The following is a 19,045-nucleotide window of genomic DNA, read 5'->3' as shown; positions in this document are numbered from 1 at the left end:
GACTTACAACCCCAAATCTCTCTCATTCTTCTCCTTATCACTTACTTTTCGGAATCGAACCCAATTACACCAAACTTCGTACCTTTGGCTGTCTGTGTTATCCGTGGATTCGACTGTATGGTCACAACAAGTTCAGTCCACGATCCACTCCCTGTGTTTTTCTAGGCTACTCCCTCACCCAAAGTGCCTATCTCTGCTTAGATGTTTCAACCTCTCGTGTTTATGTCTCACGCCATGTTCAGTTCGTCGAGTCAGTCTTCCCTTTTTCCTCACCAACAATCTCTCCTCTCTCTTCCTCTCTTGAACCATCTACCTCCGACTCTTTTTCTGCCTCTATTGTCCCTACCTTCAATCGGTCACTCACGCTCCTTGCCACCCCGTTGTCTGATTCTTCACCTCCGAGTATTGACACACCATCGCTGGAGTCATCCCCTGCTACCTTCTCTGCATCTTCGGTTGCAGAGCACTCTGTTTCGGCTTCCTCTGGTCCTCCACTGGCACCGCCTCCTCCTCAAAACACACACATCATGCAGACTCGAGCCAAGGACAACATTCGGAAGCCAAATCCTCACTATGGTCTCACTGCTGTGCTCAAAGAGATTGAACCGGTTAGTCATGTGCAAGCTCTTAAGGATGAGAAGTGGACAAATGCAATTCATACTGAAGCTGATACTTTTAAGCAAAATGATACTTTTGATCTTGTTGATCGCTCACAAGCAAAGAACATTGTTGGCTCTAAATGGGTTTTTCGTATTAAGCGCAACCCCGATGGCTCCATTAAAAAGTACAAGGCCCGCCTAGTTGCCAAAGGCTTTCACCAACGCCCTGGTCTCAACTACCATGACACATTTAGTCCGGTTGTTATGCATGCTACCATCCGTGCCGTCCCTTGTACTGCTGTTGGTCGCAATTGGCCCCTGCTCCAGTTAAATGTCAACAATGCCTTCCTTCAAGGTCCTCTAAACGAAGAAGTGTACATGCTCCAGCCTCCAGGTCTTGTTGATAAAGACAAACCTCATCATGTCTGTCGACTCAAAAAGGCGGTTTATGGCCTGAAGCAGGCGCCGCGTGCGTGGTATAATGCCCTTAAAGATTTTTTGATTAGTCTTGGGTTTAAAAACTCACATGCCGATGCTTCGCTCTTTGTTCTTCGCACTGGCAGCTCTTACATCTATATTCTTGTCGATGTTGATGACATAGTCATCACTGGCTCTTCCTTGACAGAACTATAGCGGGTCAATGATTTTCTTGGTGTTAAGTTCTCTCTCAAAGACCTTGGTCAGCTGTCCTACTTCCTTGGTATGGAAGCTTATCGCACTGCTTCTGGTCTTCACCTCACACAGACCAAGTACATCACTGACTTGCTCCGCAAGACTCACATGGCGGAAAAAAAACCTGTTCCTACACCAATGGTGTCTTCGCAGGTCCTTTCTCTGTCGTCTGGTGTTCCGTTGTCTGATGGGACTCAGTACCGTGCCACGGTTGGGAGCCTGTAGTATCTTCTTTTGACTCACCCTGACATTGCATTTGCAGTCAATCGTCTTTCTCAGTTTATGCACAAACCTACGACTGTGCATTGGGAGGCTGTTAAGCGGTTATTACATTACTTGGTTGGAACTCCGGATAAGGGCATTTTCTTCTCTGCTTCGACACATACTACTCTTCATGCGTATTCCGATGCTGACTGGGCTGGCTGTCGTGATGATTACTTGTCTACCGGTGGTTACTTGGTGTATATTGGTCGCCAGCCGGTGTTTTGGTCGTCCAAGAAACAGAGTGGTGTTGCTCGCTCTTCAACTGAGGCGGAGTATCGAGCTCTTACTGCGGCAGCTTCTGAGGTGAAATGGGTTGCTTCACTCATGTCTGAGCTTGGTATTCAATCCACTGCTACACCGGTTCTGTTCTGCGATAACATTGGTGCAACTTACCTCTCTGCAAATCCAGTATTTCACTCTCGCATGAAGCATTTAGCCCTTGACTATCATTTCGTTCGAGAGCAGGTTCAGGCCAAACAACTTCGTGTCGCTCACATCTGTTCAGAAGACCAGCTGGCGGATGCACTCACTAAACCTCTGCCTCGTCAGCGTTTCGACACTCTTTGTTACAAGATTGGTCTCTGCAAGCGTCGTCCATCTTGCGGGGGCATATTAGTATAGATATGATATGCTTCAATCTATGTAGTCCTTATCATATAAAGTTGTAGCCTTATCTTAAGATTGTGATAAGCACAACCTCTTGTATAAATATATTGGTCATGTGAATAATATAAACTATCTTTTCCTAATTCTCTACAGCTGGTTGAACATTAACATCGAGCCAAGCAGAGAAAGCTTCCCAAGTGTGAAAGGAGAAAGGCATGTAGCCTAGACGCCTTGTAACTTCAGACTATATCTCCCCACTTATTTCGCAACGAAGAAATAGATGCTCTCTTGTTTCCAGAAACAAACCACAGAGACAACAATTTGGCTCAATAGGAAGACCCCACCTCACCAATCTTGCTCGTGTTGGTAGTTGATCTTGTTGCGCTAACCACATCATAAAAGCATGCCTCGGGATTCCTCCTTTGAACAATACTTGAGCTGTCCACGGAGGAGGGTCTTGCCTCGGCCTTAGGATCTCCCAAGTCTTTGATGTGGAAAAGTTGCAGAGTTTCTCAGAACCACACATCCAGTAATACTCATCAGAAACACCGAAGGGGAGAGGAGTATCTAATGTTGTGAGGAAAGTATAAAGTTCTTCCGTTTGGGGCGACCTAGCTGTTCGGAGGTTCCCACCCGACGACGACAGAGCCTGCGCAAATTTCGCATGAATTGGGATACCGGTTTGAGCAGGACCTGAGGGACCAAAAAATTCACTTAAAGGACCAAACGAGGTCCAGGTATCATGCCAGAAGCTAATTTACTGACTACTGCCCAATCTTACCTTCAGGAAACTTCTCGCAATGTGCCTTAGATTTTAGAGAGCTTTCCAAGTCCAAGATGTCTGCTTTTTTGCGTCTATGGACCAGAAACTCACGTCCCGGATCTTAGTATTTTGCAATCAAATAGCCCATAATGAATCCGTTGCTGCAAACAAACGCCAGATCAGTTTCAGACATAGGGTTTTGTTCCACTGGCTTAGAGATCTGAGCCCTAGACCACCTTCTTCTTTAGGTAGACTTATCTTGGTCCATGCAACTTTTGCTGTTCCTTTTCTGTTTGCATCCCCACTCCAGAGGAATTTTTTACACAAGCTTTCAATCTTTTTAATGCACCCTTTAGGCAAGATGAAGGCAGGCATCCAAAAATTTATTGTCCCATATATCACTGACGAGATAAGTTGTAGTCTACCAGCGTACGACAGAGCTCTGACGGACCAGGAGGAAAAACGCTTAGAGAGCTTCTCAACCAGTGGTCTGTATTCTGCAATCTTGAGCTTACGGTGCATAAGTGGGAGGCCAAGATACCTGATGGGAAGTGATCCAATGTTGAAGCCAAGAGAACTCATTTGTACGGTTTCAATATGGCTCACACCCGCTAAAAAGAGATCGGTCTTATTCCTGTTCATTGATAGGCCTGAGACTTCAGAGAATTGTTGTAGCACCAAAACATTAACTAGTTTTTAAGCAAACGAACTCTTACTAGAATTTTGATGTTAGAGGATGATTTAATGATGAATTGTTCAAATGGCAACATACCACATGATAATCACAATGTCTAAATTAACTGTTTCAAATATCACAATGTGTTCCTGTTTAGATAGTAGTATATTATATCTTCATTTTTAATTGTCTTCAATAATTCATGTCTTATTTTTTTCTTTCCTTAAAATCTACTTTGCATTCATCTTCTTTGTCCATTTTTACAATGATACTATTTTGAGTTTACAAAATGAATATATAATGGGAATGAAAAGAAGAGTACAACTTGTTAGAGTTAATAGAATGACGACCCAGAGGTAACAACACCCTTTCTCCATTAGAAACAACATGTTAAATTTTGGAATGCCCCGAAACTCTTGCTCCATTAGGACCCGTCTTTTTTTCTAATTTTCTCTGAGATTTTATCATCCATATTTTGAATATTTTGATCTCAACCAATCATGGTTACTTGTAGCTTAATAAAGCAACACATTGTAATTTGTAAACTTTTAAAAAACAAAATTTCTTTTAAAATGCATTTGCACTTAAGTTAGTTACAATACAATGTGCACTTTCTATTAATTTAGGAAAATATTCTTTTTGTGGCAAAAAATAAAAAAGAAAATCAAAGTTACTTACTACGAAAAAATGTCAGAGAAAATGCTAATTAAGAAACAAAAAGAAAACGTCAGATTTGTGAGAAGAACACACAAAAAGAGTAAAGAAATTTCAGAAGTCAAGTGATTGTACTACACTTGGCAACAACGAAGTAGATGATTACATTTATGTATGATTTTAGGGCTTTTAATAACGGAGAATGTTAGGACTAGATTTTTTATATTAACAGCAAAAAGAATACAAATGACTTCGAGGTGTTCTTAGATCCTTACTTTCGTACTTCGAGGTGTTTTTATATTAATAGGGGTTTTATTTTTTTGTCTAAAGTACTCGATGATCTTTTCCAAGATCCTTACTTTCGTACTTATACTTTCAGTCTTCAATCTCTTCCCGAGACTCGTCGGTTCTTTCTCCGCGGATATCTCCTTCTGCTCCTCGTCAGTTCAGCTTCTTCCTATCCTAACCTTCTTTGGTTGCATTCATTGTGTGCTTCGTTCATTTGTTTGTAATCCTCTGTATATTAAAAGAGAAGCATTCTTGAAGAAAAACTGACGTGTCGTCCCAGAGAGCTTTGTGCCCAATTTATTAATTACCTTTAATATTTTATAATATTACATAGAACTGTTATTGCTATTCAATTTATTTATATACACAATATTTTGTTTTTATAAATTCTAAAATAAGTAAATATTATTCAAATATTAATAAATATTATCCCTTACGTGTTTTCGAAATTATTTTCAAAATCTATGTATTATAATATAATATAAAAATTATAACAGGAGATGTAAAAAATATTTGTTTAAATCATATTTTCAAAAATGTAAATAATATTATTTCTTATTTTTTAAAAAATTTTGACCAAAAATTGAAATTAATTTTGAATAATAGATACTGGAAAATCTTTAAAAAACAATTTGACGGCATCTTAAATTTATTTTAAACTATAAAATATTTAAACAGGCAAATCCTAATTTTCAGTTTTTCCTATAGAAAATTTCTGATATATAAGACAAACGTATATTAAAGATTCCTTAATTTCAAAATTAACATATTAAAAATATAAAATATGATATATATTTTAATATTATTTCTTAACGATTTTGAGAGACGGATTTTTATAGATAAAAAAATATTATACCCCTTATTGAGTATGGCTACCGGGACGGGTTTGACCCGCTTAAGAATTTAGGTTATTTGTTTCGAGAAGTTTTAATCTTTTTGATGGTTTTTATCCGTTTCATAATTTACAAGCTTTATACAATTATAATTAATCACTAATTCTGTAAACGTTAGATCTGGGTATGTCGTTTTGTGAATCTTAATTTTATGCTAAAACCTTAATTATTTCAAAAATCACAAACTGAATAAAACCAAAATAATATAAGTTTGAACTGTAAATGATTTAACGAATAATTATATCTATAAATGTATCTCTATGTGTACATAACATATTACAAATCTTATAGTAAACATATTTTTTAAAATCAATCACGCACGTACGTGCGGATCCGTACCTAGTTATAATTTAAATATGTAACTATCTTAAAACCACTTTGATATATTTAAACTAATTAATATTATATATCTGAATTTTAATATTTTAGTTATTGATTAATATTATAAATAATAAATTAATTCATCATTATCTAAATTTTTTTTTGCAAAATTCTGAATATCTAATTTAAAAAACAGTGTTTTTTAAATAATTTTGTAAAATGAATTAATTTAAGTATATTGTATTAATTTTTTAACTTTTAAATTAATTCTTGATTAAAGGCAAAATAGTCATTTTATGTAATACATAAGGTATTTTTCAAAGACATGGGTGTATTCATTGTAATTTGTATTATGAATGTTTATATCCTCCAATTTGGCTGGAAAAACAATTGTATTTGGATCTTCAAAAATCATCAATATAATTTTTTTCGATGAAAAAAAAAATGTATTTTTCAAAGACTTAAATAAATTAGTATAGATTTCAAATTTTCTACTAAGTTTAGGGTATGTATTCAAATTATTTCCATGAACTTTTAGTTAACTATCTGTTAAGTTACAGTTTTTAAACTTGTTGTATAGTCCATGTCTGGAATAAGTTTAGCAAATATATATACCATCGCATATATTGTTCTTATCGTCGGTTATGATATTAATGATTTCGGGAACGCATGCATACTGGATTGCAAAAAAACAACTGGGGAGAGAAATGGAGTGATAAAGGCTATGCCCTCATTTATCGACACACAAAGAAAGGACAAAACCTCAATGTTTACGAAGATTAAAATATTGTGGTCCTGGACAAAACCAAACATAAATCTTAATTATATTTTATGTTTTTAATTCGAGTAATGAGTAGTGTGAAAATATCAAACGACACCGCATTATATGAATAGAGAATATAAAGTATATGAAAGTCATAATATAATCCCACAAATTTGACCCAATGAAGAAACGGTTGATCCAAAATGTCCGATTAGCCCCTGCAAATGCCATAACTTCTCCGTTTCTTCTTCTTCACCTAAAAACGAAAGCTTTCTTGGTACATAAGCTTTCAGAATCCACCAACCCTATTCTTACAAATTTATTACATACCCTGACTGTGAAACTTGGGCTCGTGAGTGACACTTTCACTGTGAATCTCCTCATAAATAGTTATGTCAAGCTCAGAGAAGTCAACACTGCACGCAAGGTGTTTGGTGAAATGTGTCAACCAAACGTCGTTTCGTGGACTTCGGTTATCTCTGGGTTTAACGACATGGGTCAGCCTCAAACTGCACTGTCTATGTTTCAGAAGATGCATGAAGATAGATCTGTGCCTCCCAATGAGTACACGTTTGCTAGTGTCTTTAAAGCATGCTCGTCTTTGGCTGAATCAAGAATCGGGAAATGCATACACGCCCGTTTTGAGATTTCCCGGCTCAGAAGCAATACCGTGGTGAGTTCCTCTCTTGTTGACATGTATGGGAAATGCAACGATGTGGAAACGGCTAGAAGGGTTTTTGACTCCATGATTGGTTATGGTAGAAATGTTGTTTCTTGGACTTCTATGATCACTGCTTATGCGCAGAGCGGTCGTGGCCATGAAGCTATTGAGTTGTTTAGATCATTCAATGCTTCTACAACGTTAGATAGGCCGAATCAGTTCATGCTGGCTAGTGTTATTAGCGCTTGCTCTAGTTTAGGTAGGCTGAAATGGGGAGAAGTTGCTCACGGGTTAGTCACTCGAGGTGGTTATGAATCGAACAATGTGGTTGCTACCTCGCTTCTTGATATGTACGCGAAGTGCGGGTCTCTAAGCTGTGCTGAGAAAGTCTTCTTGAGCATTCGTTGTCATTCTGTTATAACGTACACGTCTATGATCATGGCAAAGGCAAAGCATGGACTTGGAGAAGCAGCGATCAAACTATTCGATGAAATGGTTGGAAAGAGAATAAAGCCTAACTATGTAACGTTACTCGGCGTGTTACACGCTTGTAGCCATTCGGGTCTTGTTAACGAAGGCTTAGAATTCTTGAATTCAATGGCTGAGAAGCATGGTGTGATCCCTGACCCGAGGCATTACACTTGTGTTGTTGATATGCTTGGAAGATGTGGCCGTGTTGACGAAGCTTATGACTTGGCGAAAACAATACAAGTTGGAGCAGAGCAAGGGGCGCTCTTGTGGGGAGCTCTTCTTTCAGCTGGTAGGTTACATGGAAGAGTAGAGATTGTTTGTGAAGCAAGCAAGCGGTTAATTCAGTCGGATCAGCAAGTGACAAGTGCGTATATCGCATTATCCAATGCTTATGCTGTGGCTGGAGGATGGGAAGATTCAGAGTCTCTTCGACTAGAGATGAAGCGTAGTGGAAACGTGAAAGAACGAGCTTGTAGCTGGATTGAGAGTAAGGGGTCAGTTTATGTCTTTCATGCTGGGGATTTGTCTTGTGATGAAAGCGGTGAGATTGAGAGGTTTTTGAAAGATCTGGAGAAGCGAATGAAGGAAAGAGGACACAGGGGAAGTAGTATGATCACAAGTTCATCGGTTTTTGTTGATGTTGACGAGGAAGCTAAAGAGGCAATGGTGAATTTGCATTGTGAGAGATTGGCTTTAGCCTACGGATTGATTTATTTGCCTGCGGGATCAACTGTTCGGATTATGAACAATTTGAGGATGTGTAGAGATTGCCATGAGGCTTTCAAGCTGATCAGTGAGATTGTGCAGAGAGAAATTGTTGTTAGGGATGTAAACAGGTTTCATTGTTTCAAGAATGGATCTTGCACTTGTCGTGATTTTTGGTGACTTTTTATCATTCATAGTAAAAAGTAAAAACATTGATGTACATATAGAAGCAGTTCAAAGGAGATCATTTATAAATTAAACCTACCTTTAAGTAAATTATTCAAAGAAAAATGGAACCGAATACGATTTAAATTAAAGGAATTGTGGTAGTTGTGGACAAAGTGATAAAAAGATTCCTGATCCATGATCGATTGATTTGTTTGCCGAGTTCTTTTTTGTTTTTTTAGAGCAAAAATATGTTGAGTTTTCTTAAAAGTAAGTTCATAGATATTTTGTATAAAATATTTAATTGGCGATGACTTTTGATATACAAAAAAAATATCATTTACTTATATGATATTTATTTAATTGTGGGTTTTTCATTTGTATAAGTAAATTTGGTGATTAATTGTGACAATTTCATTTTCATAAATTATGAAAATAAAAGATACCATGGTACATAAAGGAGATTTTAGATACAGGAAAGCATTAAAAAAATTCTATCTTTTTCATTAACGCTAAATCAAAATGCACATAAAAATATAGAATCATGTAATGTGTCAATGTGATATTCATGTGTATATATATATATATATTAGTTATGTGTGCCAATTATGTTCAGCTATATACATTTGAAACCATAGTTTCTTTCTCAAATAAAAATGTCTTGAATTTGAGTCTAGTATATACTAAGTCTATTCTCATTGTTGGTTTTCTCCAACTCCAAACAACCATTTTTATGTTTTTCAAAAGTTTAAGTCTCAATGTTTTCCAGAGTTCAAAAAGCATTTGGGTATTTTATTAAAAAAGGTTAAATATACATTGTCCTTGTTCATTCATAATTTTTTGTTTTTGTTTTATTTTTCAATTTTTTTAATAGACCTTTCAAACAACATGGAAATTGGAGGAGTAAAGGATAAAAGATGATAAAGAAAATAGGAATGAAGCTTTGTAATATTTTTTCCTAATTAACACTGTATATATTTATTTCAGTATTTGAAAATAATTTGGATAAATGATGTTTATTTTTATTTTGTAATGAGGGGAAAGGTAAAGAGAAAAGGAAATGCATAGAAATAAAAGGTAATTTATGAGTCGTGTAATTATGTGAATATTGTTAATATAAGTTTACCACATGTCCTATGTTAATGTTATGAGGAGGATGAAAAAAAAAGGAAAGCTGATAAATGTGCGAGACGATGGAGCAGTAAGACATGTTCAATATCGTAAGTACAATCAGTGTGCTTTATAAAGTGTTATATTTTTATATGTTATTTGCTGGTTTATTTTAAAAATAAATTAGGTTTATTATAGATTTTAGGATCACATTCGTTGGGCTTGGAGAGGCTACGCATGCATCGTTAAACCATCACCAACGGTGCAAATGAACAAATGAACAAATAATCATAATTATTTAATAAAACTAAACTCATAACCAAATTTATTATAACAACCATGCATACTGGAATTAAACGTAACATATCATCTAGACAACTATTGCCCCTTCCCTATGCAGCAGCGACCTTTGACGCAAATAACTCTTAGAGATATATGCTATTTGTTTTATGTATGACAAAAATTTTAATTGTTAAAATTAACACCTGTCGCGATCATATGAATTACTAATTTTGAAAATCAAAATTTATATAATAACATAATATTGAATACGCTATCAAATCATTTACCGATTAAAAAACTTAATAAAATACTTTAATTTCTTATTTTGATTATCTTATTTTTCTTATATTATGTTAATCACTAATTTTAACACATTAAACCTTTTTGTACTTTAATCATTTATCTGTATAAATTTATTTTTACTATATGATTATAATAAATAATAATTGTAATTAAATTTTAAATATTTTCCTTATTAATTGCACATATTTTCCTATTGAAATTTGTAATTTAACAGAGAATTTTCATATAAGAATTAGTGATATAATAGATTACTTTTGGTTTTATATACTTTTCAAAAATATTAATTAGAATCCTGTTATTTTTCAGATTTTTTAAGTTTCCTATAATTATTGAATAAAATTTCTTTTCACACATGTCAAAATATTATCGACATACTTGAAAACTAAAGTTTATATAATAAGATATTTTAATCATATAACAATATTTTTTTTATTAAAATTAGACCACTACTAAAGAGACACATGTACAGACATTTAAAGAATCGGTTCTCAAATAAGTATTTTGAGAACAGTCCTACATTCCCTCTCTTACTTTTTAAAATATATATATATATATATATATATATGGATATATATATTTAATGAAAAATTTGTTGAGCAAATCCGACTTTTAATGAAAAATTTGTTGAGCAACTCCGGATTTGCTCTTAGTAACGTCCTGGAGCAAAGAGACGAATGTATGTTGTAAATTCATTATGTTAAATAGGACTATAGGAGTATATATATTGTTTTTATAAACAGAATATTATTATTATTGGATTGATTTGTTGGGCAATCGCATTTATACGAGCGATCGAAGCACTATTCAACATTGGAAAAGACTCGAACGAAAATGTTCCTTGACAAGCACCAAATCACCACCTTGTGAAAGTGGCATTGAACTTTCATCCAACTTTCTGTTACCTCAGGGATCAAATAGGAGCTAATCTTATACTTTCATAGTTTGAATGTTTTTGTTTGTGGCCTGTATTATCAATCATCATGTAAGCCTATCATTTTATCAGGATTGTAAATTTTATGCAACTTGTCTTTTCAGATTTCACTCAGCAACCCAAAAGAAGCGTTTAAATCTTTATAAAGACCAATTACATTAAGACGAGTGTAGATACATTCACTAGAAAATAAGGGCACATTAAGCTGCTTGGCAAGTAAACTGTTCAAAGATGACAAAGCGTCTTGTAGCACACCGGAGTTGGAGTCGTTATCACAATAATGAGAGACACAACTGACAAGTCATGGCCGTAATTATACAACTCAAGAAGCAAAATCAAAATAAAATCATATGAAAAGTAGGTAAACCTGCTCAACCCCATTGTTCTTGAGTTGGCCTTAGCCTGAAGTCATGGACAATGATGTCATCCATAAACTTCCTCACCTTTGCTTGGTAAAGTTTTGGCTCAGGATTCGGTGATGAAACATCTTGTGCCCAGAATGTTATGCAAAAAAAGAATCCTTGAACTCCCAGTATATTTGCACTCACATACTTGACCAACTCGAGATTTGTTCCCTGCCAAAACAAAATAGGATTAAAGAAGAAACGAACGATTTAGAGAGAAAGCTGATTCGATGGAGTTCTAACATATTCTTCGTTTTCTTCGTCGATGGCCGTCTTAATACACAGATCGAGCAACTCCTGATTGGTACGTTTACGTGAGAGATCTGATGCCCATTCGAATTTGACGGCTGGGAAGTTGTAGTCCAAATTATCCCAATCAATATCGTAACCCTAAATTAAAAAAAAAAGCATCGAATTGAAACGGTTCATCCAAACACAAAAAAAAAAGATAAAAATATCGAATCAGAAAAACATAGATCGGGATACCTCGCTCTTTTCAAATTGCTCCCAATACAGATCTCGCTGTCTGATGAATTCAGGATCGTTCCATTCTCCTTGGAGGAGAATTCGTATTTCTGTTTTGACCTCTGCATCCGCCTTCGCCTCCGTATCTATCTTCGGCTTCTTCAGCGGCGGAGAAACCAACTCCGTCGTCGCATCTCCAGCCTCGTTCGGAACCCTAGACATATATCTTTTTTATTTTTTTTACTTGCTCTGTACGTATTGACTGAGGAGATACAAAATTAAAATGAATATATGTGACTCTTAAATACCCATAAATCAATTTTACCCGTTTTTCTTTTTGGTTCAACCATCAGGTCAAGTTAAATAAATAGAGGGGTTATTGGTTTTATGATTTTAATGAATTTGGAAATCCAAACAAAAATCATGTGTTATTCAATTATTGATTTTAAAATACTTATCAAAATTATGTTTTATTGGTTATATGATTTAAAAATACTTGTTAAAATACAATGTTACTCATTTAGTGATTTGTTTCTGGATTTCAAAATCCATATTATGTTTTAAATAGTTTTGAATGGATTTGAAAATGTAAAATAGAAGGATTCAAATCCAAGGATGAAACATGTTATTTCAAAATTCATATGTTTTGATTTCTATTATTTACAATTCTATATAGATTTAGAAATCACATCTCCGATAACAGCCCTTTATACAATTCATTGATTTCACCATGGGGAAATAAGTGAGTTAAGTACTTCCAGCCTAAAAAACAGAGTGAGTTTACTAATACTGTATATATATATATTTCGGTAAAATGTAAAATTTAATACCAGTTTTAGATTTTCTATAGAAAACTTCGATACAACAGAGTGAAGGCCTAGAATTAAAATGTTACTTTGGTTTGATTTAAAATATGCATGTTACACGCTTGCAGCCATTGTCTGGTTACACAAGGCCTATAATTCTTGAAATCAAAGCATGGTGTGATTTCTGATCTTGGCCTCCTAGGCATTAACTTGTGTTGTTGAAATCCTTGGAAGATCTGGCCGTGCTGATTATGTTTATCACTTGGCAAAAACAATACAAGTATGAGCAGAGCTAGGTAGGTTACATGGAAGAGTAGAGATTGTTGGTGAAGCGAGCAAGCGGTTGGTTAAATCAGTCGGATCAGCAAGTGACAAATGCGTGTATCGCATTATCCAATGCTTATACGTCAATTTTTTGGTCCGACATATTCCGAATCATTCATAGTGAAAACATTGTTGTAGAAGCGGTTCAAAGGAGATCACTTATAATGAAATTAGCTTAATTGGTCAAATGAAATGAAACAAATACGATTTAACAAAGGAATTGAGTTAATTATGGTTTAGATACAACTTAACTATATAACCAAAAAAAACAAATTACTTGGGAAAAGACTTGACTGTGGTTAACAACTATTTACAATGCAAAAAGCTTTATGCAGCAATACAAGTTAGCCATTGTGACTTGGCATGAACTAAGCCAGAAGAGAACAAAAAAAACAACATGGCCAAAACTGAAGCTAAGCCTGTTTACACAGAAGGTCAGAAGAAGTGTTTCTACAGTCTACCGAACTGGGGCGTTTACGAATGGCGAAGTAAGGGCATCCACCCATCCCCAAATGGAATATCAAAACAGAAGAGCATCTTGTATGGGTCCATATGAAACCGAATACAGATACAAACAGAAATCGCAGAAGTAGCTTGAGGTTGCTACTTAGTACTTTGTTGGGTTCAAGACGAACAGAGTAACAACTAACATGGTGAACTTCGCAACAACTAACATGGTGAAATTCGCAACAACTAACATGTTGGTATGAAACTTAAGCGTGGTGCACCAAAAAACCAAAATGAGCTAAATTTTGAAAGTTTCCGTTGTTAAATTTAGAAACCAAAGAAGTTGTGTAACATAATAATCTATTATAAGTGTTCAAAAAGAACCACTATCCTGATCATTTGCTTGGTGAAAGCTACTCAGCAGAATAAGATGACAAAATAGAGGAATACATACCTGACAGAAGCTGATAAGCACATGATCTTGTTATATCACCGCAAAAAAATGTATGTTTCAATTCCAATTATACTTTGAACAGAACTGAAACATGATTAGAGGGAAATAGAGCAGTGTCTTGTCAGTTGTCACAACTCTTATTACTACCCAATCTTTGAAATGACTATATCTAAGAATCCTGCTACTCTTCTATAAATATTCTTTAGTTAGTCTTGGATACCCGGACACCAAAAAGAAGAAAGACATGAAACAGGACCCTGAGAATTATTGCAAAGTGCAAACGTAGACCTTATATATCCATCCTTATCTAGTGTCCTCCTTCCAAGTCTTCCTTTCCTAATCTATTGAAGGGTAATCATCCTTGAACACTATCCTAATTATAAGACTTTTCTATGGAAGTTCATGAAAACCAGAGGTAATCTAGATCCATTCTTCTGGCTTACTCTTCTTGCTTAAACACTATTCTATTCTTTATAGGACCAGAGCCTATGTACAAAATAGATTCAACACTTTGGGCCACCGAATCTTGATGAATTTAGAGCATCCAGTGCAACCTCAATCATCTTTATAAGCGCTTCCACATCATGGAAACTGAAATCGACAACTTTCTTGATAGCAGCGATACAATCTCCATGCTTTGTTTCTTCTAAAGTGACAGTGACTGCTTTAAAAGCATTTTGAGTTTTTGCTGAGGCTTCCATTGCCAGATTCATGCTCTCTGTCTGCATTAGATAATTATAAGATATCAGCTTTGTTTGTCACAGGAAGATAGATGAGAAAGACATGCGCAGCTCAGGCAACAGAAGAATCTTAGTTGTCCCGAATCGACACAACTCCATGTTTCAATTAAGCAAACATATATTTATACCGGGATGTAATGAAATGAGACTGATATGTTCCAACTGCGCACACGTCAGTCCGTCTCTTTCAGTGATTCATATATGGAACTCTATAAATTTGTTCAATTGAAGTACTGTAAATGCTTGCATCACGTGTTGCATCAAAGATGTATAGGGAATGCATATATAAAGAAATTGATCTCTGACTATTCTATATCTCTTAACCAACTTAAAGGCCTGGAAAGTTAATGTTTCAAAACTCAAACAGCAGAGGTAAGAGACAACCCAGCTTGCTTTTTGAAATGTATCATGCCAATAATTGATGAACGTGGGATAACTTACAAAGTCCAATAACGGAAGAAAATTTAGCTGGCTTTTAGCAACGGTGAGAAGGTTTCCAGCAACATGGGAGAGACCTCTTTTAGTTTTAGCAGACTTATCAATCACCCTTTGATGATTAAAACTATCAACATCAGATGCAGATGACGACGGTGATTCACCTGTAGAAACGATTTTATGAACTTCCAGATATTAAAGCCATAAAAAATTTGTAAACTATGAAAGGTGGACATACTAAGCCAAATAGTATGAATACGTTCAGTACTGCTGAGATAAATATCTTTACTACGTGACCGAAACAGAAAAAACCACCTAGGACTATTTTAGACAATGAAAACCATTATTCTTCTGACTTGACAACATTGAAAAAATATCTCCAGAAAAAGTTCACTCACTGATATGATCATAGATGCAAAATCCAATATTACCTTGAGGAGTCATCTGTACCATCTTCTGCAATTCATTCCATTCTCCACTAAGACCTAAACTTCTGCCGTACACTAGCCTCATGCAAGCCACTTCTGAGCATTTATAGGCCAAAACAGCTGCAGCCATTTCTTGGCTAGTTTCATATTGATGGGCACAGCTTCTGTGACAAACAAGCAGAGTGTTCAATGACCAAAAAATCATAATAGAATCAACAGCATTCTGTTTCTTAATACACTGATTCCTGAGAAGTTTCCACAGTTATAAGGAAACAGAAAAAAAAATGAGCAAGCAAAATCATTCACTTACTCTGAAAATTTTGCAGCAGTATGGTAAGCTTCAACATGGCTCATCGTTACCCCTTCCACATTATCAGTACTGCACATTTCCAAAAGTGAAGCTCCAAAGAGAAACCTCAGCGCCGCTTTAAATTTGGTCTCCTTGTATTCATAATCAAATCCAGAGCTCTGAATTCATAGAGATAGAAAGAAAACCAAATTAAAAGCCAACACAAAACTAACAGAAGAAAGACAGCACTATGATTCATACTACCGTTCCATCATTTGTTTCATTTTTATAATTATAGCAGATGAAATTTGAAGCTTCATACTACATTAGACGTAGCATAAAAAACTGACCTCCAAACAGTGAGCAAGCTTTTTCAGCTTTTCAGCCTCTTGAAGTATATCATTCGCAGCATGGCAGGATCTATCTATAGTCTCATGAGCAATGTCACCGATTTTGTTTATCCCAGCTCTATTTTTAAGGACCGATTTCATACTTGTGCACGGTAAATCACCAAACTTTGGGTTCTGTTTACATACTTCTGGTTTTGGCTGTTTCCTGTTTGTAGGATGAGTTGTCGACAAAAATTCACAATTAGCTTCTTGGGATAGGGGTCTTCTATCATGAAAAAATCTACTCCCAGCATCGCCATATTTCATGTTTTGTTTTTTCCGAGGTAAGCTCTCTGCAGCTGATGCACGATTCGTCGGGCATGAAGACCTTGCTGGGGAAGAAGAAACTGATCCCACAGGAGATGCTTTTACTTCTTCCACATACATTCTTCCACTTTTATGTGATCCTACAACCTTCGAAGAGCTGGATGTTTCTACCCCAGAAATCTGCCCACTTCCACCAGAGAAATATTTACATGAGGCATCAGCATTCCGGTGTTCTTGAGAGCCATCAGCCTGAAACAATTCATTTCTTTGGCATGCTTTAGATTCCTGGACTGAAATCTTATTTATTGTCGCCTTGACCATTGATGGCTCTTTTTCATCACTATCTGCAACCTGCTTGGAACCCACCAACCTTACTTTCCTCACTGGAGTATTGATTCTGCCATGAGCTTTTGTACACAAGGAACCACTAGCAGTTGGTAGTTGACGTTTGTGATCAGGTTTGCTTTTAGATGCGAGTAATCTTTTCTTTGTGTCTCGCTCTACATCCAAAGTGTGAAAATCATTGTCAGGACGCTTTGTTTTTCTCTCTGCTGGAGTCCATTCCGGATCTTGATTCCAATGTATTTCTTCTACTTTCATATCTCTGGCGAGTTTGTTTCCAACACCAGTCGTGATATGCTTGGAACCATCACTTTCTTGTTTGTCACCCTCCGTTTTCTTCTTAGTCTTTATCTGACAATCAGTACCTACAATAAGAACAAGTTATTTTGAAGAAAAAAGAGAAGCCCAAGTGAAGTGAAAATGTACTCTTAGCTGTTAGCAAAACCGACCTGCTGATCGCCACTTTGCTTTCTGGTCAACCTTATCCTGAACAAAATCGTGCGACACACCAAAGTCAGTGGATATCTGAGTAGCATTAGGCGTTTCTCCTGACAGCTTCAAGTTTTTTATTTTAAGAACATATGGGCTACTTTTCATAGGCGTTGCAGCATCAACCAAGATATTGCTTGGAAGTCCTTGAGAAAAGTCTTTCATGTTAGACTTCTTTTCAACTGGATTTGGCAATGAACCAGAAGTTAATGGTTGGTAGCTTTTATCAGCATTACTAGCACCAGAGAGGAGTTTGACACCAGTTTCAGGACCATGAGCCTCACCAGCATGAAAGTGTCTGATAACCTTTGTTGTCTCTTCCTCGCTGACACCACAGTGGTTCATTCCAGGCCTACAAGATAAGTTTAGGAAGGATGGTAAGAAGATGTGATAATATGAGAACCTGAAGGTTCTGCACAAGGTTGAATGACCAAATCCAGAAAGTAAATAGAAGCGTTGTCAAAACAATTTTACATCTTTACTGCTTGACCCAGCTGTTTTAAGGAACAAGACCTAACACGATTAAAAAAACTTCAACTATAAACAACTATGAAACTTATTTCAATCTAACCATGATAGCGACTAAAAAGGATTAGTGCTTGAATCAAGAAAAGAGCACAGGATACAAACCTTGAATAGGAGATACATTAAAAAGCGAGGTTAAATGGAATAACTAGATACTTACAGCCACGTTTGCATGCTACACAGCCACTTATCAGGCAGCTTCTCAGTATTCAGGCCAAGGGGAAGTAGTCGCCATGTCTTACAACTATCACATTGCGCCCAATTGTCAAGTTGAAGACTGGTGGAAGCAGGTGCAACCGCGAAATCAAACCCAACGTCCATACTATTGTGACCTATATATGCAGCATCTTTGAAAGGCATCTTTGATATAAATTTATCACCAGAACTATTTTTAGTATTTTTCTGTCGCAACTTTGTAAAACATGTCTTTTTCTCCTTCACAGCATGCATCCCAACAACCTTTATTTTGTTTGATCTAGCAAATGCAAGTTTGGGATCACTTTCACCATCTTTTTTAATATCTTCCTGCAAGTTACTTTTTGTTGTAGGCCCATCAATATTAGAACTTGCCGCACCTAAACCAGAAGTTGACTTCTCCCTGGCCAGCTGACCAGTGGAAAAAACTTTTTGCTTTTTCATCTCACCAGTTGATGAAGTCTCATTCCCAGTGGTAGCAGTAACGCAGTCAGCTTTCCTTCTCCTTCCACTTGGAGTTTCCTCACAAAGTAAAACATCCGAAAACTTGTTCTTTGTCTGAATAGAAGGTTCCTTTCCTGTCTTAAGCACAGGTTGGTTGTCTGATAAAGTATATTGCTTCTCCTTCTCTTTCACAAGAAGCAGACTATCAGGAAGGGGCGACATCAGTAGATCCTCTGGGAAAGGAATGGCAGTCATTTCCTGTTTCATGAAGTTAAAAGTAAGTTGGTATCAATCCCGAACCATTTAATCCACACAAAAAACCCGACAGAATGTGATATATGATCTACCTGTAGAATGCGGGAAGGAGATTCACTTGTCTTCTCCATAGATGTATGTGGTAGCAGTCTGCTACTATCATCATGGCTGTTTCGGGGTGGTGAATTTGGAGGACCATTGAGACGAAGATCCTTGGAAA

The 19,045-nt window shown here is 36.1% G+C and overlaps 3 protein-coding genes across 5 annotated transcripts in view; 1 reads left to right on the top strand and 2 right to left on the bottom strand.

The window, feature by feature from the left end:
• Nucleotides 6,681–8,544, top strand: LOC104718821 (pentatricopeptide repeat-containing protein At4g15720-like). The gene has a single exon (XM_010436626.2). It carries the CDS (start codon nucleotides 6,681–6,683, stop codon nucleotides 8,514–8,516), a length of 1,836 nt encoding a protein of 611 aa, XP_010434928.1. The 3' UTR covers nucleotides 8,517–8,544.
• LOC104718820 lies at nucleotides 11,306–12,315 on the bottom strand. The gene is made up of 3 exons (XM_010436625.2): nucleotides 12,018–12,315; nucleotides 11,775–11,921; nucleotides 11,306–11,702 (listed from the first exon to the last, which is right to left on the bottom strand). The coding sequence occupies exons 1-3, from the start codon at nucleotides 12,216–12,218 to the stop codon at nucleotides 11,499–11,501; spliced, it is 552 nt and encodes a 183-aa protein (XP_010434927.1). The 5' UTR covers nucleotides 12,219–12,315; the 3' UTR covers nucleotides 11,306–11,498.
• LOC104718819 overlaps nucleotides 14,196–19,045 on the bottom strand; it is a 9,796-nt gene continuing 4,946 nt past the window's right edge. For 2 of the 3 annotated variants that reach the window (XM_010436623.2, XM_019230577.1), the window contains exons 6-11: nucleotides 17,367–17,758; nucleotides 16,270–17,282; nucleotides 15,941–16,098; nucleotides 15,634–15,794; nucleotides 15,209–15,366; nucleotides 14,196–14,749 (exon numbers count right to left, since the gene is read on the bottom strand). In XM_010436623.2, the coding sequence (XP_010434925.1) occupies nucleotides 14,531–14,749; nucleotides 15,209–15,366; nucleotides 15,634–15,794; nucleotides 15,941–16,098; nucleotides 16,270–17,282; nucleotides 17,367–17,758 (2,101 nt within the window). In that variant the 3' untranslated portion in view covers nucleotides 14,196–14,530. Of the gene's footprint in view, nucleotides 14,750–15,208; nucleotides 15,367–15,633; nucleotides 15,795–15,940; nucleotides 16,099–16,269; nucleotides 17,283–17,366; nucleotides 17,759–18,091; nucleotides 18,829–18,917; nucleotides 19,037–19,045 lie in introns of those variants that run through there. The other variant, XM_010436624.2, reaches the window with a different exon arrangement.

The sequence above is a fragment of the Camelina sativa genome, chromosome 10 (assembly GCF_000633955.1).
Source record: "Camelina sativa cultivar DH55 chromosome 10, Cs, whole genome shotgun sequence".
In the NCBI taxonomy this organism is placed as follows: Eukaryota; Viridiplantae; Streptophyta; class Magnoliopsida; order Brassicales; family Brassicaceae; genus Camelina; species Camelina sativa.
The sequence above is the reverse complement of the archived record's forward strand: the minus strand, read 5'-3'. Positions and strand labels throughout refer to the sequence as shown.

Coding starts and splice junctions, on each gene's coding strand:
- LOC104718820 (XM_010436625.2), bottom strand. CDS start 12,218: ATGTCTAGGGTTCCGAACGAGGCTGGAGATGCGACGACGGAGTTGGTT. Junction 11,922..12,017: donor AGCAATTTGAAAAGAGCGAG/GTATCCCGATCT, acceptor TTTTTAATTTAG/GGTTACGATATTGATTGGGA. Junction 11,703..11,774: donor ACGAAGAAAACGAAGAATAT/GTTAGAACTCCA, acceptor TTGTTTTGGCAG/GGAACAAATCTCGAGTTGGT.
- LOC104718821 (XM_010436626.2), top strand. CDS start 6,681: ATGAAGAAACGGTTGATCCAAAATGTCCGATTAGCCCCTGCAAATGCC.